Source organism: Lagopus muta, chromosome 1, assembly GCF_023343835.1.
Source record: "Lagopus muta isolate bLagMut1 chromosome 1, bLagMut1 primary, whole genome shotgun sequence".
NCBI lineage: Eukaryota > Metazoa > Chordata > Aves > Galliformes > Phasianidae > Lagopus > Lagopus muta.
Window position 1 is genome coordinate 129,419,902 of NC_064433.1, and position 22,943 is coordinate 129,442,844.

General features: G+C 40.1%; 1 protein-coding gene across 4 annotated transcripts in view; it reads left to right on the forward strand.

The window, feature by feature from the left end:
- Positions 1-412: 412 nt before the first annotated feature.
- HERC2 (HECT and RLD domain containing E3 ubiquitin protein ligase 2) overlaps positions 413-22,943 on the forward strand; it is a 103,115-nt gene continuing 80,584 nt past the window's right edge. For 3 of the 4 annotated variants that reach the window (XM_048963836.1, XM_048963865.1, XM_048963855.1), the window contains exons 1-4: positions 413-520; positions 1,025-1,141; positions 11,219-11,333; positions 16,348-16,485. In XM_048963836.1, coding sequence (XP_048819793.1) covers positions 1,070-1,141; positions 11,219-11,333; positions 16,348-16,485 — 325 coding nt within the window. In that variant the 5' untranslated portion in view covers positions 413-520; positions 1,025-1,069. Of the gene's footprint in view, positions 521-667; positions 762-1,024; positions 1,142-11,218; positions 11,334-16,347; positions 16,486-22,943 lie in introns of those variants that run through there. The other variant, XM_048963845.1, reaches the window with a different exon arrangement.

The following is a 22,943-nucleotide window of genomic DNA, read 5'->3' on the forward strand; positions in this document are numbered from 1 at the left end:
TGAATCTGTGACTGTTACTTTGCTACTCTTGGATTGATTTAGGCTCCATCTGCAGTGCACATTAACAACCCCAGGCCTGGCTGTTCCGTTATGACACCTTTACCACCCAGCCGCCCTGGGGTTTGCCCTCATCCACCACGGTGACAGGCGCTGAGACAGGAGCATCAAGACCCAGAACCAGGAGGCCGAGGGTCATCCCCCCACCCCTCTCCGCTTGACCCGTCTATCTCCATTGCGCCGCTCCTCTCGATGGTTCGCACCGGATGTCCCGCCTCTCTCCCTTCCTGATTTGTCGATAGCCTCGTTGACGTATGTGTGTATGGGGGGAGCAGGGGGCTGTGCTTCCCCAGTTTCCAGTGTCGAGGGAGGGAACGTTCAGCGCCGCTGTCGGCGGAGGAGGGTGGGGGGGGGGGGACGGGCGGGAGCGGGAAGGAGGGGCGAGGATTAATCCGGGGATAGCGGGCGGTGACAGAGCGGGCCGGGGAGCCGCCGCCACCGCCACCACCATCGCGGGCGCTCGGTGAGTGCTGGTCGTACCCTGACGTCTCCGTCCGCTGCCGCGAGGTGGGGGTGAACTACCAAGGGAACCAACCCCCACCCCCCATCGCCTGGCTCAGCCCCGTGGATATGGCCGCAGTGTGGGGGTGGGGCGGCCGTGCGGGGGAGGGGCTGAGCCCCGGGGAGGGAACGGCGAGTGAGGCGGCCCCGCTGGCCGCTGACCGGTGTCTTGCGTAATCCGCCATCGATCCGCTGTGCCTTGGGTGAGGGGCAGCGTTAGGCCGCGGGCGCTGCCCTCGGGGCGTCACGGGGAGGGGAGCGGGGCTGCTGGGGGGCGGTGGTCCGGCGGTGCTCTGCTCCGAGCACGTTGACCTGTCCGGCGTTGGGGGGGTCTGAGCTCCGGGGCCGGGGGGGGGGGGAGGGGTGGTATTGAAAGATGAAGCGGAGGCCGTCGTGGCTAGGACGAAAATAACCTTGTGTGGCTTATCTCACGTGCTGGTTGGCTGTCTGTGTCGTTGTGTGGCAGGTGGGGCTGCTCGGCCAGCCTGGAGAGGAGGCTGGAGAAGGGAAGATGTCCTCGGAATCTTTCTGTCTGGCTGCTCAGGCCAGGTTTGACTCCAAATGGCTGAAGACAGACCTGCAGGTAAGGCATCGGACTGCCGCGTCGCACTTTTCGGATGTGGATTGGGGATGCTTGTCATCCAAACTGCTGACAGACATCAGCAGCAGTGCACTTGAGCCAGATGCATATGCATCAGTCTGAGCTTGAAGGAGCACAAACTCATTTTGAGCTGCATTGTTGCTCCAGTCTCTCTGCAGAAAAGCAAGCTGGGCTACATGTGTTATTTTTATAGAGAGCCAAAGCACACATCTGTTTGAACTCAGAAGTTCTCCATTTAGGCTGTCGCTGAACTTCTTGTGTGCCTAAAAGCTAGTCGTTCTAATGCACGAGAGAACTGCTGTGAAAGATAATGGGAATATAATTTATATTTGAAAGGGTTCAGATGTGCTTTTACCGTCATTTTTTTGGCTAACAGGCATAGGCTTCCTTTTAAATGCTCTCTTACCCCAAGGGAGTTGATTCTGTATTGAGTCTGTCAAAGAGGTGTGGCCAAAATGGAACTGTTTTTTGTTGAGATGTACTGGTATTTGGTGGAAGTTTTGCTGTAGGAGATGGTCTGCTTATTTATTTAGACTGTGTGATGCAAGAATGAGCATGTTATCCTGTTTTCCCAATTCAAATGTGAAAGCTATGAGGAAAACATTGACTAATTAGAGTGATGTAGGTCAGTTTTGGATAAAATGGGCGAGTCCTTGAGTCGTATGACTTCTTCCTTCTTTCAGATGTTACACATAGATGCCTTACTTTGAATAGACCTCCAACTTCCTGCTCAAATTGCTGAAGTTCCTGTTGGGATAGGCAAGCTGATGTTAATGTTTTGATACAGATAAAGAATTTTAAAAAATAAATTGCATTCCGAGTGACTTTACCCCAAATTATATCCTGGATGGTCTGGGTAGTTCAGCTGTTGCATTTAGACAAGGAACTGTTCCTTTGCAGTTGTGATCCAGAAGCAGCTACCTGCAGTATTTTACATCTAATGAGCTAAATCAGATTCTGGAATAACAGAGCCTTGAAGGTTACATTACACAGTAAGTTTTGTATGTAAATACTATAAAATGACAGGGGTTGGTCTTGAGTTAGCTAGATGATTCTGTATTTCCTCTTTTATTCTTTCTAGACTTTGAAGTTTCTGTCCAAAGTTATTTGTTTTGGCATAGGAGGTAAATAAGTGTAGTACAAAACAATTTGAAGATGAATGTGTGAAGAAATATAAAAATACTATTCTGGACACTGATTGCTGAGTTGTAGTGTTGCTTTGGCTATTGTAGTATAGAAGAAAATTGTAGCTGGTGAGTGACAATCATTTTTTAACTACTGCTGAGTGTGTGTTGGCTTCTTCTTTTATTATACAAGATGAAAAATGTGACTGTTGGTGTGATTTGTCCTATTTTTCCTTTCATTTATAAAGCCTTTTTTCAACATGCCTCCTTTTTTTTTTTTTCTTCTGCTTATGTGCACTTTTGACAGCAGTGTTGCCATTCGTACCTCAAGGATTGTTTTCAACTAAGTGCATATAATTGCAGTGACGTACTTGTCTTTTATGGGATGTTTGTGCAGCCAATGGGTTGTAACAATTCCATTAAACAATAAGAAGTTTTAATTTATGACAAATTTCTATGAGCAAGTTGTTTCATAAAATTTTCTTCTGAATAATAACAAGTTAAACTTGTTATTTACTTGCCTTGTAATTGCCAGAGTATTCCCTTTGCTTTCTTCCAATCGTACTCCAGCCAAAATAATGAGATTAATGAAATAAGAGAACAGTAATCGTTTGTGATCTCCTGGACACAAGCGTTTTTCTCTTCTCTGGAATGTGAAGAGGCCACCAAGGTATGATACGATTTTCTTACGAGGTTAGCAGGTTTTGGTATTACACAGGTCCAACAACAACAACAAAAAGGATTAGTGGTATATATGGATCTCGTGTCTCTCCTTTGGGTGTATTAAATGGCAGATGTCTTCTGTCAAGTAAGGGGGTTTTAGGCTCTGGGGAATTTCTCTATTGCACGATTGACTATTTTAGCTACTGATCAACTGGCACGACCTAGCTATGTGTGAGATCTCTTTACAGGTGTAAATCTTATACCTCTCTGTGTTCTGAACATGCAGTTTTCCTGCTGTGTGTATTTTTACTTGCTATCTACTGAAAGGCCCCGTCAGTTTTCAAGGGACTGTCAACAGAAATTGGAATTACGATTGTAATACTGGAGATTGTTGTTGCTTAACATGAGGAATATAATTAGAATTGGAGGATAATATTTCTTTAGGTTGGCTCGTGGTCTCCAAATTCTGACTCCTCCGCTTTTGTTTTTTGCCCCTGCTATCAGGCTGATGTCTCTGGCAGCTATTGTTAAAAGCTTAAAGGCACTGAACTCTCTCTGAAGATCATTGGGTTCTTCTTTATTTTAGTTCAAGACAGTGTTGCATTAATAATGTAATAAATGACACTATAACATTGTGTGCATTAGTAGCAGTATGTAAGATGGTGGTATTATTGTAATAAGAAAAGAGTGATAGGTGGACTTCAGGACAGATTGTGTTTAATCATCTTTGAGAGCTACTGTTCTAGCTTGTATCCAGTCCAAATTTAAATGCCCTTATTCAGTTTTACGATGTTTGTGTTAATAGACAAAGACAGTGTGCTGTAGCATCTTTTTACTGTTGTTAAGAGAATATTAAAGACATATGTCCTTCTGTAGGAACAGAGAGCCTTTATCTTGCAGCAGTAACTGAAGTGGTATGAAATGTTAGTAGAAACTTGCATGTAAGCAACATAATTTTTTTATTTTCAGATAAGTTTCAGATCAGCATCTGAAACTTATCTGAAACTAATTTAATCCATACTATGATAGGAAGCCTAAGTGCTCTACAAAGACCTGCCTGCCGCCCACGACTGTTTCAGATCTTTTATAAGGAATGTCAGATTTTTATAAGGAATTGGCCTGCTATTGTGTTTTATGGCTGCTAGCATAGTTTAAAACTAGACCAGTGTCTAGACACATTCATTTTGTGAGCTTTACTTAACAAATGTTATTGTTTTCATCTGTTCTTACTAAATTACTGATTCCTGTTGGACCAAAGTTAGGCTTTGTGTTGTCTGAAAGAGTGCAATCTGCTACAGTAGCTGAAAAATTCAGATGGTTTAGCTCAAGTATGAGATTGCATCAGTAATACAATATGTAACATTTTCAGAATGCAAATGCCAATAATATACTGTATTATCTAACAGCTAAGTAATCTTAGGAAATAATAAAATAAGGCATTGCTGCTAATGTTGGAAGATCACCTGTTACATTCCTAGTATTTTTTTAGGTTTGAATTAATGCATTTTAAAACATCTACTGCGTTTATCTTTAATGAGTGGGAACTGTCTCATTTATCACAAAATCTATATGCAAGGGGAGATTGTGTTTTAATGGCTGCACTAATAAAGACATCCATTTTTGAAAGAGAAACATTTAAAAAAAAGAAAAAAAAAAAAAAAAGGAAGGCAGGCAAGATTAAAATTGTTTACTTAAACCTAGATATCCACTTTGCCAAGTCAAATTGTGCTTAAAATAGTTCCAGTTAAGTGAGCGTACCATGCTACCCTTTTAGAACCTTACACAGAGAACTTTAATTAGTGATGGTTGAATAATGGAGAAGCAGAGTCAGTCAGCTAATGGGATGCTTGTGTGCGTTTGATGTTTATTGGTCTGCTTATTCTGTATCCTGGGGAGGACTATAGTGCTTAACAGCAGAGGATAGGGGAGAAAAGCTTTCATTTTCCTGCAGAAGGGAGAAATACTTTAAGCAATAGTGAAGGTACAAAAGCTATCTACAGTAAGAATAGGATGCATTTTCATCAGTTTTCATTCAGTTCATGGCTGGCAGGCTATTTGTCATTTTATTTTTGCCCAGATCTGAGAGAAATCTTGAGATGAATCAGCCACCTGTAAGAGTTGCATTTGTCCCAAACCTTTTCACCTTCTCTCTAAAGCTTAATTTGGTGTTCTGATTTTTAATGAAAGATTAACTATTCTAGCATCTAGATTGGCATTCCTGCTTGTAAGGTGATGCAAATAAATGATATCTTGACTGTTTCAAGCAAGAAACTAGTCAAAGTTGTTTTTTTCTGTTTTGTGGGTTTCCTGTTTGTTTTATCCTTAGATTCAGCATCCTGATAAAAAAGGATAAACTGCAAATCAAAGCTACTACATTTTTAAGGGTAGCAAAGTTTGCAATATAGAATTTGTAGCTATTTAAAAATGGAAGTAATGCTGTCCCTTCAAAACAGGGGGAAAGGTAAGGACTATGCTGCATGTGAAATGAAAGGCTGGAGAAATTAAATGCAATGTGCAGGTGTTTGGGTTAGTCAGAGCTACTGCTCTGCAAGTGGAGGAAGTTAGAGAATTTCTCTTCCAAGTTTAAGGGTAAGATTTGATTTTTCTGGGCACATGACTATCAACTATAAACTATCATAAACTATATATAAACTTCTACAAATGGCAGCCTGCTAGTCTGTTGACAAATGGACATTTCTAGTTTAAACCCAAATCTGTTGAAGCAATTAGAAGACTGTTGAACTTTATTGTCTTTGTTATCAGAGCAATGTGTTAAACCTAATGATGTTCGCTGTACTTTTTATAGGTATGATAAGCAGCTGGGGTCTCAGGGCATATGTTAGCAGGAAAGGAAGGAAGCTAGATGGAACATTGAAATGAAAGACAACAGAACAAGGAAACAAATATAAAAGAATCAAAAGAGTGAAAACAGTAGACAGATTTGGGAAAGGATTTACTGTTTTTTCTTGTGATTTTCTTTACTGTTCCTGTGTTGAAAATATTTTTCATCTGTTTCTAAAGAAAAATCTGTTTTAATTAATGTTTTACAAGCAGCTAATGCAGAAGTAGCTGAGTAGAGGACCAGATTCCTCTCCACCGCCATCCCTTAAATGGTGACAGTTCTGAGGTGAAGGTTATTAAGTAGCTTATATTTTAAATCCATAATGAGGTTTATGATTATCTCCTGTTTCCAATGCAGTTATGTAAACAGCAATCCTACCTGGATGAGTCCTTCTGATGTTTTTTTCCTTTCTTCTTTTCTTGCATCATTTTTCTTGAGCTCCAGTTAAGTTTTATAGAGGCTTCTACTCTTGTTGCAGGAAAGTTCATGAAACCACATCTAGGACGAGATCTGTGGCCCACATGGAATAAGCTTTGTCTGATTTAAAGCGGTTGACTTTAGAACCAAGTCACAGCTTCTGATTGTTTTTAAAATAACCTATTGAAAGCAAATCTTGCGTTGAGAGTTCTCAGAAGCTTATCGAGTTGTGGTTGCAATGCTTTGTGTTCTTGAAATTTAAGGAAACAGTAATGCCAGTACCTTGTTCTGTAGAGGGTAGTGGGAAGGTGATGTGAGGGGGCAGAATTTCACAGCTGGGCTCATTGGATGATAGCAACAGCATATGTCAGCAAACTAAATACACTTTTGACTTTAATTAAATCTTGTACCAGACGGAATAAATTACAGTTTAACTGTAGATACAAGATTAGCAAAAGATTAGGGAGAGGTCTGCTTAGTTTACAGTACTGTTCACTTTGAAGGCTCCTCAGGCCCTTTTTGACTTGAGAGAAGTGGTTAGGGCTGAAGTCCTGGTCTGTGAGGGAAGTATGAATTTGGTGTGATCCGTACTTTGGAAATGCAAAGATAAGAAGACGTGGTCTGAATATGAGAATATGTGGTAAATGATGGAAGCGGGCTGCGGTTTGTAAATATGAGGTGTGTAGAAGATGAGATTGCTGTGGTCTTACTTGAAAGAAAGTCAGGAGGTGTCATGGGAAAGATGAGGGAGATATTGGGCTTGGGGAATGGCCTTTAATGTGGTGGAAGGAGTAAGAGAATTAAGAATGTGTTCTGAGGCTGAAGGGTTACTGGTTGGTGGGGTGGAGTAAGGCACTGCTGTTGTCTCAGGCTTGGAAAGAAAGTGTGTGGGTGGTAGGGCAAACAGACCTGGGGGTTCTTGTGGTGCATTTACAGAGGGCACATTGCTGGAGGTGTTGCTAGTTGCAAACATTCAGTGAAAACTTACTGCGTTTGTCAAATTAATCTCTTTAAACATTCACAAATGAAGTTACTAAATTATTAGAGGGAAGAAGGTTTGCATAAGTCAAGTGTCTGGTGGGGACAGTTTTAGGCTTGTACTCCTGTACTTGCAACCCCAGTACATCAGAAGTGATGAGGGACAGAAAAGTATGATGTGCTCCTGAAGAATATCTGTGAAAAGTTGTCACGAACCCTTTCTTTTTCTAATAATTAATGTATTTAATTGACTGTATGATACAGACTCCCACAATAAACCTAAGGTACTAAATTCTTTCTGTTAATAATTTATTCATATTGAAACATACAGGCTTTTCCTATACTAGTACACTGTAATTAGTCCTTGCGTGCCCAGTGAACTAATTGGAAAACGTGGTGAGAAAACCTACTAATTGACAAGCCAGGAATGCAACAGATTTCCTGATAAACCTTAAAACGCTGTAGAAAGAAAGCAACCAAGATTGTGTAATCAAAGCAGAAATTTGGCTTTTATGCCATAGAGTTGACTTATTGCTACCTTTAGCTGCTGGTTTCACAGAATCACAGGCTGGCTGAGGTTAGCAGGAACCTCAGGACCCATCTGCTCCAGCCCCTGCTCCAGCAGGGCCACATCCAAGTTGCTTCTGGAGATCCCCAAGGAGGAGACCCCATGGCCTCTGGGCAGCCTGTGCCACTGCTCCGTCACCTGCACAGCACAGGAGTGCTCCTGGTATTTAGGCAGAACCTCTTTTGCTCCTTGTTAATATGAAATAACTTCTGGAGCATGTTTAGCCATGTTTCTAAAGGAATTGAGGTGGATGTGCTTTGACTAGGCTGGGTTCTGGGTTCAGTTTGTGCCTGTGGTGTCTTGTCCTGACACAGAGCACCACTGAAAAGAGCCTGGCTGAGTCCTCTGTGGACATTTGCAGCCTTTTTCTTATCAAAGAGGTGCTCCAGTCCCTTCATCATCTCTGTGGCCGTTCACTGGACTCTCTCCAGCGTGTCCATGACTCTTTTGTACTGAGGTGTCCCAGAACTGGGCACCAGTACTGAACAGAGGGGAAAAATCACCTCCCTCTTGCTGATGAGAGTTTGCCTACTGCAGCCCAGAGTACTATTAGCCTGCATTGCAGCGTGGGAGTGTTGTTGGTTCATGTTCAGCTTGGTGTCCACCAGGCCCCCAGGACCTGTTCTGCAGAGCTGCTTCTCAACTGTGTTCCCCCATCATTCTTTGAAAACCCAAACTTTGCTTGAACTGTTGGCTACTGTAGCAGCAGTTCACTGTTTAATGTGTTTGCTGGACACTGAATAGATTAATGGTGAACTTGTTACAGTTGGAGTTGAGTTGCCTTCAGCTATCACACATGTATTAATTGTAAATACTGTTCCTTAAATGTCTTTTCAGGTGGCTACTAGATAATTATTATTTGCTAAAAGAAAAGTCCAATGTTTCTTTACCTTCAAACTTGCCTCCTTTTCTGCTCCCCCTACCCCCCTTTCCCCCCCCCTCCAATTAAACCTCTGACAAAATGTTAACTACAGAGTGAATGAAAGAAAGGTTGTTTTTCCGGAGAGCGCTTACAGTGTAAACTTCCATGCAGCATATTTGGAGAAGGAGGGGGAGCTGTGTCTGAGTCTGACCTATAATCTCTGTGGTTGCTTTATCTTTCTGCAGCATACCAACAAAATGACTTGGATAAGAATTCAGACAGTAAACCCAAGGCAGAAGACATTTTTTTTTTTACTTTTTCAGCGTTTAGTTGCTTAGAAGACTTGTGTGAGCTTTGTGCTATGTGTAAAGATTAGAGGTTGAAATGGAGAGAATTTTCAGTCTGCTTTACAGCTGTGTTTGCCGAGGTAGTAAGTTTTATCATTAAAATATTGTTGCGTTATGAAGAACCTTGAATCCAAAGCTTTTAGGCCTTTAGTATGTAAACTAAAGGGCAGTGACAATTATTTTCTATATCAGGGCGATTTGAGAATATGAAGTAAAATGTACGAGAATACAGTTTAATAAACAAAAGTCTTTGTGTAAATCCTTCAATGATATAGGAGCCAGAAACACTGAAATAGCTGTGTTAGGTATTTTTTTCAACCAAAGCTATTGTTAAGAACTGGGAAAATTAAATGATTTGGGTGCCCCACTAAAGAATATGCCCACATCGTATGAAAGAGGGGGGTGTCTCTCTCTCTTTCTCTCTCTCTCTCTCTCTCTCTCTCTCTCTCTCTCTCTCTCTCTCTCTCTCTCTCTCTCTCTCTCTCTCTCTCTCTCTCTCTCTCTCTTACTGTTGAAATATTTATAGATGTAGAACAATGTGAGAAACACAGTGATGGAAAAGGGTTCTTTTTCTTTCTTTTCTTTTACGTTATTGGAGTACAACTTTAGTTCACTCTATTCCAATTTTTAAAACAATAAGCCAGCTGTAAAGTGTTTAGCAATGCACAGCATTCTGCAGAAGGCTTATGTCTTCTCCAGCTCTGAAGAGCAGGGAATGTCACCTTCATTGAAGTATGGTAACAGCACAATTCTGGTGGTATACACCTGGTAAATCACAGGTAAGCTGTATAAGATCTAGGTCAGACTGTCTTTTCTCTCGTATCCCCTTGAGGTCAGGAAGTGAGAAATGCGTATGCTTTGTGATCTTGTATCTTATGCTGAAAAAAGAATGAAATCATTAGGACTTGTTGAATTTGTGGAGTGCACAGTGGGAGGTCAAAAAGCTGATATGGGAACACAGTTTGCTGTGGTGATGCAACTTTAATTTTTCTTGTCTTAGCTTACTGAGTTCAGCTAATGATTTCCCTGCTATTGGTTGTGACTCATAAAAACTGTAACCTTTCCTAAAACATCTTTGGGAAACTGATAAAGTATAAATGGACTTGTACGTATAGTGGCAAATATTTGCAGCAGTTATGTAAGTTATTTATATTATTCCTCAGTTAAAACATTTTGGATTTGAATGTTAGTTACAGTTGTGTTACAAAGATGCTTCTAAGTAAGCTTTCAGGATTTTCCTTAGATGTCTCCATTGCACAGCTCTAGAATACTGAAGGCATTCTGTTCTCTAGTTTCACGTACTCCCCTTCTCCCTTAGGCTATATGGTTGCAAATAGTAGCCTGGTTATTAAGGAGTTCACTTGATGCAGGCACCTGTTTTACAGCATTCTGGAAAGCAGAGAGCATCATCTGAAGAATATTAGGTTGTCTTGGTCAATGGGGTTCTCTTCAAGGAAGGTGCAAATTGGTAAATCCTTGGGAGGCCAGTCTCATAGCTGGTAGTTTTGTGAGCACTTCATGCTGGCAGGGTTCTGCCATTTGATCCGCCGTGTTTGTTCCACTACACACTTAGTTTACTGAGAACTGACCTGTGCTAAAGCTCAGACAGCCCTTGGTTCTTCCCCTGAGCACAGCTTGCTTTAGTCTTCATCAGTCCCATGATCTGGTTCAGCAGATGCTCACACAAATGCATTAATCGGCACGTGAGAGGAAGTATTGTAGCAGCTGGAAGGAAGAGGGAGTGTTGTGACCAGAGCTCTGCACAGCAGGGTGGTTTGAACTGACTGAATGTGCCTATGATGCATGGTCTGGTTGTCATGTGTTTTTTGACTGCCCTGCTCCTCAGTTACTGTAGAGGAGGCTGTGCTGACTTTCTTCGTGCTTCCCCATTTTTTGACTTTATGTAGCATAGCTTTTCCTGAAGGGAGAAAAGGATTTCCCTCACATATTTACCTGAATTACTGCCTGATGTCATTTTGAATACGTGTGTGGTTTTGAGGTGATCAAATTATGCTTTTGAGGAGAACTATTCAACAAAAGAAAGATCATCTTGCTGTTTTTGAGTCTACCTAAGCTTTCAGCTTTTAATCTGAAAATAGCATAACTGCAGAATCAGAAGATGATGCAAGCCTCTATCAAACACACACAAATAATTTACTAGTCAGATGATACATGGTGGGTTTTTTTTTTAATTTTGTCTGGGTTGATTCTAGGAAAAATACAATTGCAAGTAATTATATATAATTTATTTTTAACAGCTTGCTTTTACACGAGACGGACTCTGTGGTTTGTGGAATGAAATGGTAAAAGATGGGGAGATTGTGTATCCTGGAACAGAATTTACACAGAATGGTGAACTACCTCCAAGAAAAGGTATGACTTTTCTTAAACGTTTGTTTCTTTCTTTTTCTTTTATAGTGATGATGAAAATGGAATTCAGAATTTGTTCTGTAGCAAAATTTTGGTTTCTTTTCACCTGCTTATAAATTTGCCACTGTTTTTATTTTGAATGAAATACACTTGAAGGTGGTTTCCTAAAAGTCTACAGGATGGTAACTTCTGAGTCTTCAAATGAAGGCTTAAATCTGTTTCAGTCTTTGGAAACTGAACACATCATAACCAGATGTGTTATGATGAGTGAGGCATGGCAGTGTCCTCTTGGTTACTTTGCTCAGTGTGTTTACAGCTGAGGCCGTGGTATAAAGGAGTTGAGCTGAGGAAGGGATAAAGGCAGTAGTGCTATTTCAAATTTTGTGTCTTCATGAAGTGACTAAAAGGTCAGTTGAAAAATGCCCACAATCTGACTGAGCATGGGGTGCTTTTTTTTTTGTCTTCTATTCAGATGAACAATCGCATTCTTTTGTGAGAGGTTTTACGAGCTCAAGATTTTACAGAAGGAATAGTTTTATTAGTAACTGTTGTTGGATGGTTTTAAGCTTTCTCAAGTAGCTTGGTTTGGCATACCCTTTACTTTTGCCTTTATCAGTAGTGTAGTTTGCAGAAAATATTGCTAGCTGAAGTGTTCCTTCAGAAAACTTCATGCACATAACGTATTCCTCCATTTGAAAGTGATTCTCTGCCATTGTTTGGCCTGAGCTGAAGATGTGAAAAGATGATGCATGGGATGACCCAGAATCCCATGTATCTGATTTTTTTTTTTTTTTTTAATTCTTAAATGTAGCACTGGCTTTAGATAGACTGATTTTCTGAGATGTGAAGCAAGCAAAGATTTTCTTCGAATCTTTAGCTAGGTTTAAATAGCATGATTAGTCTGCCTTTTTGTTCCTTTGAAGGGGTGAAGTGAAGCTACAATAGTTTAGATATTTGAGTATAGCCTTCTCAGGCTCTTGGCTCTTATAATTAGCGTGCAATTCCTTTCTCTTCACTACAGCTACAGCTCTGTTATTACAGGCTGGGCTGCTCTGAAGGGGCACTTCATTCTTGCAGTGGATAATCAGCAGAGGAATAAACTGGAAGAATATGCTTTTGGTAGTGAAGCGCATTTATTTTCTCTCTGGGAAGAAAGTGCAAATATATATATGTATATATTTTTTCCTATTAGTGGAAACGTTTGGTTAGGAATAGGCTTGTTTTTAATTCATGGCACTTTTGGAAAGATGTATATGATCAATGTGTTCAGCAAAATGTGTTTGCGTGCTTCCAGTAACATCTAAGGACACAGCTGTGACAGCAGTGATGTCCAAATACAGGTGTAGCATGACATGTACTTAAAAGACAGCTGCCATCAGGAGATTGGAATCAGATGAATACCTTGTACTGGAAGCTGTGTACTGGAAAGAGTAGAAAGTATGAAATAAGTTAGGAAGTCATAACTGGATGTTTTGAAGATGTCAGTTAACCACACAAATCTAATTTTTTGTTGTTTCCACAAACTTCTGCATAGATGGAATTCCTGTTTCAATTAACTATCTTAAGTTCTAATAGAGAAGTATAAAATGAACTTCACAACTCTGTCCCATTACTGGGTTTCCTCTTCTATTCCCCTCCAAACTGAGAGTTGAACCTTTGTCTGTCAGCTTGATGCTGGTTAAGTTGCTGGTATTCTGAGGTCCTGGGTTATGGGAAAAGGGGCTGTAAGAGATGGCTTCGTAGATAGAACTTCACGCTAATGCTATTACGTTCCAGTCTGATCTTTGGCAGAGAGAACAGTGGTGTGTGTTTTCTTTTTTTTGTTTGTTTGTTTTTGTATTGGGATTGAAATATTTCCTGGATCTTGGATTACCAAGTACTATTTCAGAGTAGTTGTAAAATGCAGTCCTTGCTTAAAGCATGCTGTGTAACTGTTGCCTCATGATTGACATGAAGGTATTCATAGAGCTGTCTGCTGGGAAACAGCTGCAGGGTTTTTACTTCTGTGTAGGATTCCTGACTGGATGAGTTTGCTGGAATATGGGAGGAGCACAAGACCTTCCTCTAATAGAGGTGCCTGAGGCCATTACAGATTGTCAGTTATTTTCTTCACTGAATAAGTGTAAGTTCCAGCTTTAGTTGCTTCCATTTTGTTACCTGCCTGTGAGGGGTTAGGCTATTACTGGCCACACGTGGTGACTTCTTGTGCTTTGCTTTGGGAGCTGACTTAACTGAGGCAGGATAGTTTCTTCAGTTGCTGAATTGGAACATACCTACTTCAGCTTGGAGGTTTAAGATTATAACCCAAAATATAGTTAAGAGAAAGTTATTGCAGAGAATTAATGCAGTTGCTTTTGCTCCCTACAATGTTTACACTTCATTCTGATAATAATGAATATCATAGAATGGTCTGGGTTGAAAAGGACCACAGGGATCATCTAGTTTCAACCCCCCTGCTATGTGTAGGATCACCAACCACCAGCCCAGCTGCCCAGAGCCACATCCAGCCTGGCCTTGAATGCCTCCAGGGATGGGGCATCCACAGCCTCCTTGGCAACCTGTTAATTTTAAATTAAAATGGGCTGTCAGCTACTGCCTCTTCTGGTATGTGTTGTTTTGTGGACTGCCTTGTGATTTGTCATTTTGGCTTACGCTGGCTTTACTCAAGACTTACTCCTTCCTGCCTCCCTCTCCCTTTTGTAATAAGTTCCTTTTAATAAGGGAGTTCCTTTTTTTTTTATTTTTATTTTAAAAAATCTCTTTCCTTAATGTAACTGAACTTTCATCATTTTGGGATCTGTGCTGCTCCTTTCAATTTAGACCGACCAGCTTCCCTAAAGAGAAAGTGGTTGTGTGTAAGAATAGTGACAAGTCTGTGTGGAACGATTTGTCATGGGCTTTGAATGTGATTTTTAGCTCAGCTTCTTCCTCCTTTCCCCCTCCCCCCCTTCCTATTCTGCTCACACAGAAAACTAAAGAAACTCTTCCTTGCAGATTTGCTTGTGCTTAAAGTCACGTTTATTTTTATACAATACAAAGATGAAGTTCCAGCCTGGATTGGAACCTCTTCTGTTTGCAGAGAGGAGCTAAGTTCATAGTCCTTTGCTGTCAACCTTTGCCAAGGATCTGCTATAAAGCATAACAAGTTCTCTTAGAGCTCTTTGCAAAACATAGTGTCTTGGCACACCACCCTTCTTCCCACTAACTGAGATCCCAGCTGCTGTGGAGTGTGTCTGTACATGTGTGGGTGAGTGGAGAAACACTGAGGTTATGGTGGCGATGTGGGAATATTTTAAACTACTCTGGCTCAACAGGTTGCTTGGTTTAACTGTGTAGTGGAATCTGTGCCTTTTAATATTGTTTGTTTGTACTTTGGAATAAAACCAGCTCTATTCAGTTGTGTTTTGGATGTGTTTTATCATGCTAATGATTGCTGGACTGTTGGCTGCTCGTTAGTATTTGATAGGAAGGGTCATATTCAATATACATTCTACTTGAAAGTGAAATATGCAGATGTTATCCTGCACTCACATGACCTCTACTATCACTTCCTTATCTCGCAAGCTCAACCTCAGCGTGCATTGTGCTGTTGTCTATCTTTTTATTTTTATTTTTCCTGTTTGCCTTGTCTTTGTTTGCCACCTCCTGTGTACTACTGTGTGTTACAGATTACGAAACATGGACTTTAAATACAAATTTGTATAAATAAGACAGCTTGGAAAAATGTACTGTGGGTGTTGCTATTGTCTCCAGCCAAAGACATTTTTAACAAATAGGCAGTCACAGATCTGGTTACAATCAAATGACAGTCTGTTTTTTTTTTTTTTTTTTTTTCTTTAATTCCAGGCCAAATGAAAAGAATAACTGAATATATTGGAAATTGTTAGGTTGTGTTTGTATGCTGAGAGCTTTTGTTATCCAAGTGAGATACAAGGGGAGTGTGGGGCAGGTGCAGTATACATAGATGTGCTGTGTTTTTCTGCAGCTTTAAGGGTCTTTCTTATTATCATTGTCTGAAATGTGCTTCTGCTTTTGGGGTGGCTGTTGGGATTGTTTGGATTGTTGTGGCTTGGCTGTCTGGGAAGGAGTCTATGTAGTCTAGGCTAGCAGAAGGGAGTGGAGAACCAGTGGTTTCTAGGAGCCTGATAAAAATGACTGAGACTAATCTCTTCAGGGCTTTCTTTTAAATGCTGATCTTGAGAAATTTTGAGGGTTGTTTTTAGAAATGAAGGTCATAGTCATATGCAATTGCTATGAAGCCCTGAGTTGCAAAGCAATTGAACTGGCTGAAGGTAAGGGAATGGGGATCCACATCCCTGATGTGAATGAGAGACTTTCAGCTGTCTACATCTACTGTATTTAGCTAATTGGGCTTTCAGGCAGTCTTTGATTACAGAGATAAGTGACTAATGTCTGTTTTCTGTCTTAGTGAAAGTAATCCTTAAAAAGGATTGCAAATGCTTTTCTATTGCTTAGGGACAAAGTGGTGGTATTATTTTCATTGCTTGCTGGTAATTACTAAGATGATAGATACACTAGAGATTTTGAAATGCTGTTGCATGAAATTAGTGTGAATGCTAATATATAGAATGCTAATATATAGGTTTTGAAATTAAGACAATTTGTTGTATTTTCTGTGCTGAAATATGAAAGTAAATGCAGGAGAAATGCAGGTAGTTGGGAGCCAAGTCTGACCTCGAGTGCGCTCTTTGCAATAGTGACTTTGTGTGTTGGTGTGGATTTAAATAAAGTTCCCTAGGAGGTTACAACAGTGATTTCTGGATTTTAAGGTCACTGTCTTATGAAATGTAATGTAAGACCTACCACCTGTGGCAGTTAACATGGTACATACCACATTCCCCCTCCCCCCCTCTGCCCCTTTTGCTCTTACTAATAGACCATCGTGCTGGAAAAATTGGGCTCTGAGTTTCACCTTTCACCTTTCTAATCTAAATCTGACTTAAAGGAGAAGGTAGCTTAACCAGTCTTTTTTTTTTTTTTTTTTTTCCTTCTTTAGATGATAGCACTGAATGCCAAACTGCATCAAAGAAAGAAGAGCAAAATGACAAAGAAAAGAAGGATGAAGAAGAGGCTCCGCCACCCACTTACAGGGCCAAATCGATTGTGGAGAGTTGGGTATGGGGCAGGCAACCAGGTACTATAGCTGTTTTGGTGATTCTCACTGAAGCAATACATGTTCTGTGTTGATTACTACTTTTGTAGCATTGCAGAGTAATTGGATCAAATGTACTTGTTGACAGATACATCTGTTAGGCTAGTGGAAGAAGTTTGGTAAGTGCTTAACTGAGAATCAAGTTAAACATTTACTGTAATTGCTTTCAGATTTAATTAGAGTCATGACTTAGAGAGTCAGTTTACACCTCTCATGCTAGTTGAAGGAGTGATAAACTGGCTTGGAACAAATGCAGTTATACAGATAATTGTTAAGATGTCTTTAGAACATTTCTTTCCAGTTACAGATACTAAAAAGAAATTACTTAGGTTCTGAAGCCTGAATTTTCTGCAGGCAATAAAGATTTAATAGGTGATTTTTCTTTTTTGATTTCATGGTCTGGTAGAGGAGCTTCAGTGAATCATGGGAGCAATGTTGGAAGTATCTATTAAATTAACTGTCTGTCCTGACCTTTGCTGACAGTAATCTCACCTGTGATTGCAGAGGAGAAATGGTCTGTGTGTTCACTTCTTCACCTGTGACTCTGTACAATACTGATTTTTATATTGAAGTCAGTTAAAGTTCCCTATTACTCCTTATTATTGTACAGCAAACCCACTGTCTGAAATGGTCTAAGCTTGAAAACAGCAGTTTCACTTCAGTGAAACAGTGAACAGCAGCTTCACTTCAGTGGTTTGTTTTATAGTTCTGGTGCCTGATGTTGCCCAGTTCAGATGCTGGCATGTACAAACTTTGGAGACACCTGTTATGCTCCTGTTCCTTTTCCCTCACGCAGAAGCACGTGAGGGTCCCTGTCTCTTTAGTGCCAGAATCCAGATCTGCATAGCCTTGTTTTCTGGGAAAGCTACTTCACTTGTTTCTGTTGAGCCACAGGTCAACTGTCAGTCTGTTGTCCTCTGATATTTGCCAGCCAGCTTGTCCCCTTTTCTTAAGGATGGAGAAGCAGATGGACTTGCTGTCACTCTAGAACTGGGACAGAATTTTGCAGTGCAGGAGGAATGAGAAGAATTGTAGTTACAGTGGGGGGAGGGGGAATGCTGAAGAAGGGGGAATGTATTGAAGAGATGTAAGCTAAAGGTCACATTGTTTTTGTATTGAATTTGTATTTGGTATTTGTTGATGACCAGTATAATAAAACAAATGTAAAAAATGGTAATCTAAATACAAAGTATCTTATTAAATTTCTCCCAACTGACCAACTTGATTGAGATGGTCCTTCAAGCTCACCCTCCAATTGTTTCCTATAAAATATATATATTTTTTTAAAGTAAAAAGTTATGTTTGTATGGAGCTTACAGAAATAATTTATTAGCTTCATATACTAAATTTGTATTCCTTGCTGTTACCTTTTGTGCTTAAAGTCTGCATCGCTTTGATTTGAGTTAATGTCTGTGACAAGCAGATCCGTAAAAAATACTATAAACACTCTTGTGTTTTATTAGTAGAGCATTGTGATGGAGCTTTTGCTCCTGATTGTAGGTAACTTTTTGTTTTGCATTTGTTAGAAGGAGAGGTAACAATTGCCTTTTGCTCATTCATTTGCATTTCATTGCGTCATCATCTGCATCCTGTGGCTTGGTAATTAATTTTTGGAAAAGAAAATACAGAAGATTATTTCAATCTTGGTATTTTTCTTATTTTATAAAACACGTGCAACTCTTCTGAGCTTTTCTTCTGTCATCTATCTGAAAAATAAAATGAACCCTTGAATATTTGTCTGTCAAAAGAGTGAAGAAGCTTTTCAGGAGAACTGTTTCTTAAATGTATTCTTATTGATCAAGTTGGAATGAAAGATTTACTGTGGGTTTTTGTTTTTTTTTAAACATATATATATATATATATATATTTTATATTCCTTGACAAGTAAGGTATAATTTAGAGATGTGAGCTTGGAGTTCTTTTAGAAAAAGAATTGAAGAGGGATTTAAAGTCTGCGTTTCAGACTTACCACTGAGCTGTATCTGTTGAATTTAATGATTTACAGTCTTACTTTGTCTAGTCATGGCTTTCATAATGTCTGGTGTATATCCATGTTTTGGAAGTGGTGAATACAGTCTTATTTTGCCAGTAAAGTGTGGAGGATCATGCTATTGAACTTCAGTGGGCTGAACCAAGTCACTAGGCCTTGTGACATCCTTCCTCCCTAAGGGCTGAGGGATTTTGAGAAAGCACAAAAAAAGCAGTTCAGAAAACATGTTGAGAAGCAGAGCTTTTTGTCTTCCTTTCCATGTCCTGGCACGAGTTCAGAGAAGGAAAATATTTTCCCTGGTTGTAATTTATGCTGTGATGACTGTACTGCCACAACCAGGGCAAGGATGTCACAGTTGTTTTTCTTCTTTCTTCCCCCCCCCAGCCTCCCTAGTGATGTTACTATGTTAAATTCTTATAAAATGCATAAGGTAGTAATAAAAATGTGAGTAAGTCATTATTGGACTTTGCTTTTTTTCTTCTCTAGATTCTTAGCGTTCATCCATTTCATATTCAGCTCTTACCTGATGTCAGTGTTGAACTGTTCAGGCCTCATTTTGACATGAGTGCTCCTTTAAAGCAACTACCCTTTGTCCTGTTACCTCAAGGCTATGTGTTCATCATTACCCAAGCACTTCTGATTCTTCTTAAAAGCCTTGTTTTACTACTATCATTGTTGTTTTTCAGATAGTCAGGCCTGATTTATTTCAGCAGTGAATTAAACTGTTTTGCCAGTAAGTCACTGTTATGACATGGAACTCCTGGAGGTCTCCATGTGTACAAGTGAGAGCTTGTTCATAGATAATACCATGTCTTGTTTCCTTGATAGTATTAGCATAGCTAATTGCACTGAGAAATGCTTCAGAGGCATTACCTAAGGGAGAGGGGGGTAAAAATTAATCGTGTGATTTCAGTGAGTTGCTATTGAGAAACATGTCACTAGCAACAGCAATGGGATCTTTCTGCCTTATGTAAGAAAGGGGAAAACATGCTGAAGTTTCATCCTATAAGAGATATTAGCTAGGTAAATACATCTAAATTATAGTGTGGTCAGAAGAAATTGAAAGAATTCACAGTATTGAAATTTAGTTTTTGATATTCTAGATCAAGTCTTTTTAAGTTAAGATTCAGGAATGTTGATAGAAACAATGGTTCAGTGAAAGGAATCAGGGCCTAGCTCAAAATGCTTACCTCCCTGTTTTTTCTTTCACTTTTTTTTTTGTTACCACTTCAAACAGGTTTTAAGTCCCTCCCTCCCCCCCATCTAACTTGGAAATTACTGTCTGTCTCCAAGCATCCTTTTCCTTGCTGTTTATGCTTTTCAGAGGATGTCCCTGAAAACACTCCCTGAGAAGCATAAAACACATGTGTGAAGGTGTAGATGAGGCTTACGTCTTGCCATTCTGCTGTGTGTCTGAGTATTTGAGCATCAACTTAAAGTTCTGCTGCTTTCAGGAAATGTGAGCTCATTGTAGCATTGTATTCTTCACAAATTGTTTGAATTTTTAGGTCTGAAATCCCTTTACATCCTATCATCTGTATTTGCCTTTACTAAGACTTGTGGCCCAGGGGAAGTCCTTGAAACTTTTCAGTTTGATAGGGGCATTTTTGCTGATCATCAGTTCACCTGTAAAAAGCCTGCAGTGTTCTCTGCAAAAGCTACTGCTGTAAATGTTAAGAAACCATTTAGTATGTTAATTCCTATTAAAATCCTAAAAAGGGAGCAGACATGCCTTGGTAGGCAACCTGTCTTAGACTCATGTCAGGTTAGTGTTCTGTCTGTGGCTGAGATGGTTTAAGAAGTTACAGTCATTAGCTGCCTGCTTTGCCCCCTTAAGTTTGCTGACATAACCAAATAGCGCATCACTCCTTAACCTTATTCTGTCAAATCATCTAGGTTAAACACTGCTGGTATTTTTCCTTCTAATGCAGGGAATTGCTGGCAGGATGAATTAAGAAGTGATGACATGTAGTTATGTTAGCTGCTGCGGGATGGGAGGGGTGTGATGAGTTTTAACAGAAGATGGTAAAACCCTTATATATCTCTCCACGACAGCCAGAAACATATCTGATTATAGTTGTCACTTAACAAGTATTTTGCTAATGTTAACTTGAGAATTTAAGCTTGTATGTTATGACTTCAGGTCTTACGCTGTACATATGGATTAGGTAAATAATGTCTCCACTCTTCATAAAACGATTCACAAAGCAGAGTTTGGCAAGAGGCATTTAGCATCAAGGACTGACATAAACACTTTTGGTTAAAGAGTTCCCTGTAACCAAATTTCTAAGGTGAAATTTGAATCATTACTATTAACAGGCTGTTATCTCATTAGTCTGTTTAGTTCCTTTGTAATATATGTTATTCAGATTTGGCCAACTTCACTTGATCTATTCCTTAAAGTACTTAAATCCTTCTGAGAAGGAAACTCATATTAAAAAAAATATAAATTTGTTTATGTAGTAAGAGTAGATTTAAAGAAGAGGAAGTGTGTAGATACAGGTCACTTAAAACTGAAGAACTTACCTCTAATAAAGTAAGACAGTCCTTGGTCCAGCTTTGAGATAACTGAGATGTAGGATTACTATAGCTAAAATAATGTCTGAAATAGCTGTTCCAGACTTTACTTACACTTCTCAATCTGAAATGGCTACGGTTTTAGGGGTTCAAGTGAGAAGAGTAGAGGGGAAGAATTTTTCAAACTAAAGTCGTTGAAGCTAATTATTCAGTTTTTTAATGGTTTGAATGTTGGTGAGGCTACGTCATATTTTCTGCATGAATAAATTATTTTTGCATGTAGTCTTGAAGTATTTGAAGATAGTTTGTTGTAACTGAATGCTTAGAAGGCTAAGTGCTTCAAAATTAGATTCCTTCCAGCCGTTCTTTTTGTGCATAAGAAGTGATGAAATAATTGTGATTGATTCCTTTTACTAACTCTTGTATTGTCTTAATTCAACTTCATTTGTTGACAGGAAAGCAAAATAACTTGCTTCTGAAGTGATAGTAAATGATACTGTGAAATTTTTCTTTTGAAACTGTTGTGGTCTATCTAGTTCCAGTTATCTTGAAGTATTATGTTGATCTTCTGCATTGAAACAGAACTGAATCTTTGAGGCTTTTAAAAAGTTTGTTTTTTCTCAAATAAATCAGTTGTCAGATCGTTGAATGTGATGCTGAGTATCTTACAGTTTATCACCAGTATGCATTGCTGAACTACTGGGAATGAATTTTCTGAGTGCAACTATGAATGTCATAGAATCATAGAATGGCTTAGATTGAAAGGGACCTTAAAGCTCATCCAGTTTCAACCTCCTGCTGTGGGCAGGACTGCCGCCTACTAGCTCAGGCTGCCCAGGACCTCATCCAACCTGACCTTGAATGCCTCTGGGGATGGGCCATCCATAAGCTCTCTGGGCAGTGTGTGCCAGAGACTTGCTGCCCTCTGAGAAGTGTTTATTTCTCACATCTAACATAAATCTCCCCTCTTTTAGTTTAGAGACATTCCTCCTTGTCCTTTCGCTATCAGATCATGTAAAAAATTGGTCTCCTGTTTGTAAACTTCCTTGAAGTATCAGAAGAGCACAGTGAAGTCTCCCTAGTTCCTAGTCCCTTTTCCAAGCCAAACAAGCCCGACTCCCTCTGTCTTTCTTCATAGGAGAGGTGGTTCAGCCCTCTGATCATCTTCATGGACCCTCTACAATAGCTCTGTGTCCTTCCTGTGCTGGGAGCCCCAGGCCTGGACGCAGTACTCCAGACAGAGACTCATGAGGGTAGAGTAGAGGGGCAATCCCCTCCCTCTCTCTGCTGGCCACCCCTCTTGTTGATGCAGAGCTGGATGCAGTTGGCCTCCTGGGCTGCAAGCACACACTGCTGGTTCATGTCCAGCTTTTCATCTACAATGACCCCCCAGTCCTTCTTTGCAGGTCTGTTCTCAGTGTGTTCTTCTCCCAGTCTGTACGCATCTGGGATTTCCTGACCCAAGTACAACAGCTTGCACTTGGCCTTGCTGAATCTCATGAGGTTCATGTGAGCCCACTTTTCAAGCTCATCCAGATCCCTTTGGACGGCATCCCTTCCTTCTGTTGTGTCAACTGCACCACACAGCTTGGTATTGTCAGTAAATTTGCCTAGAGTACACTTACACTTGATTCCACTGTGTCCCTAGATAAACCCTTGGGGGACACCACTTGTCACCATCCTTCACATGGATATAGATCTGCTGGCCACAATTCTCTTACTGCAACCATCCAAGCAGTTACTTATTCACTGAATAATATACCCTTCAAATCCGTATCTTAACAATTTAGAGATAAGAACTTGACGTGGGATCGTATCAAAAGCCTTGTGCGTGTATATGTACATGTGTGTGTGTGTATGTGTGTGTATATATACATATGTATATACACCTGCATATTTGTAGGTACACAGATGTAGTACAGTGTGTATGCAA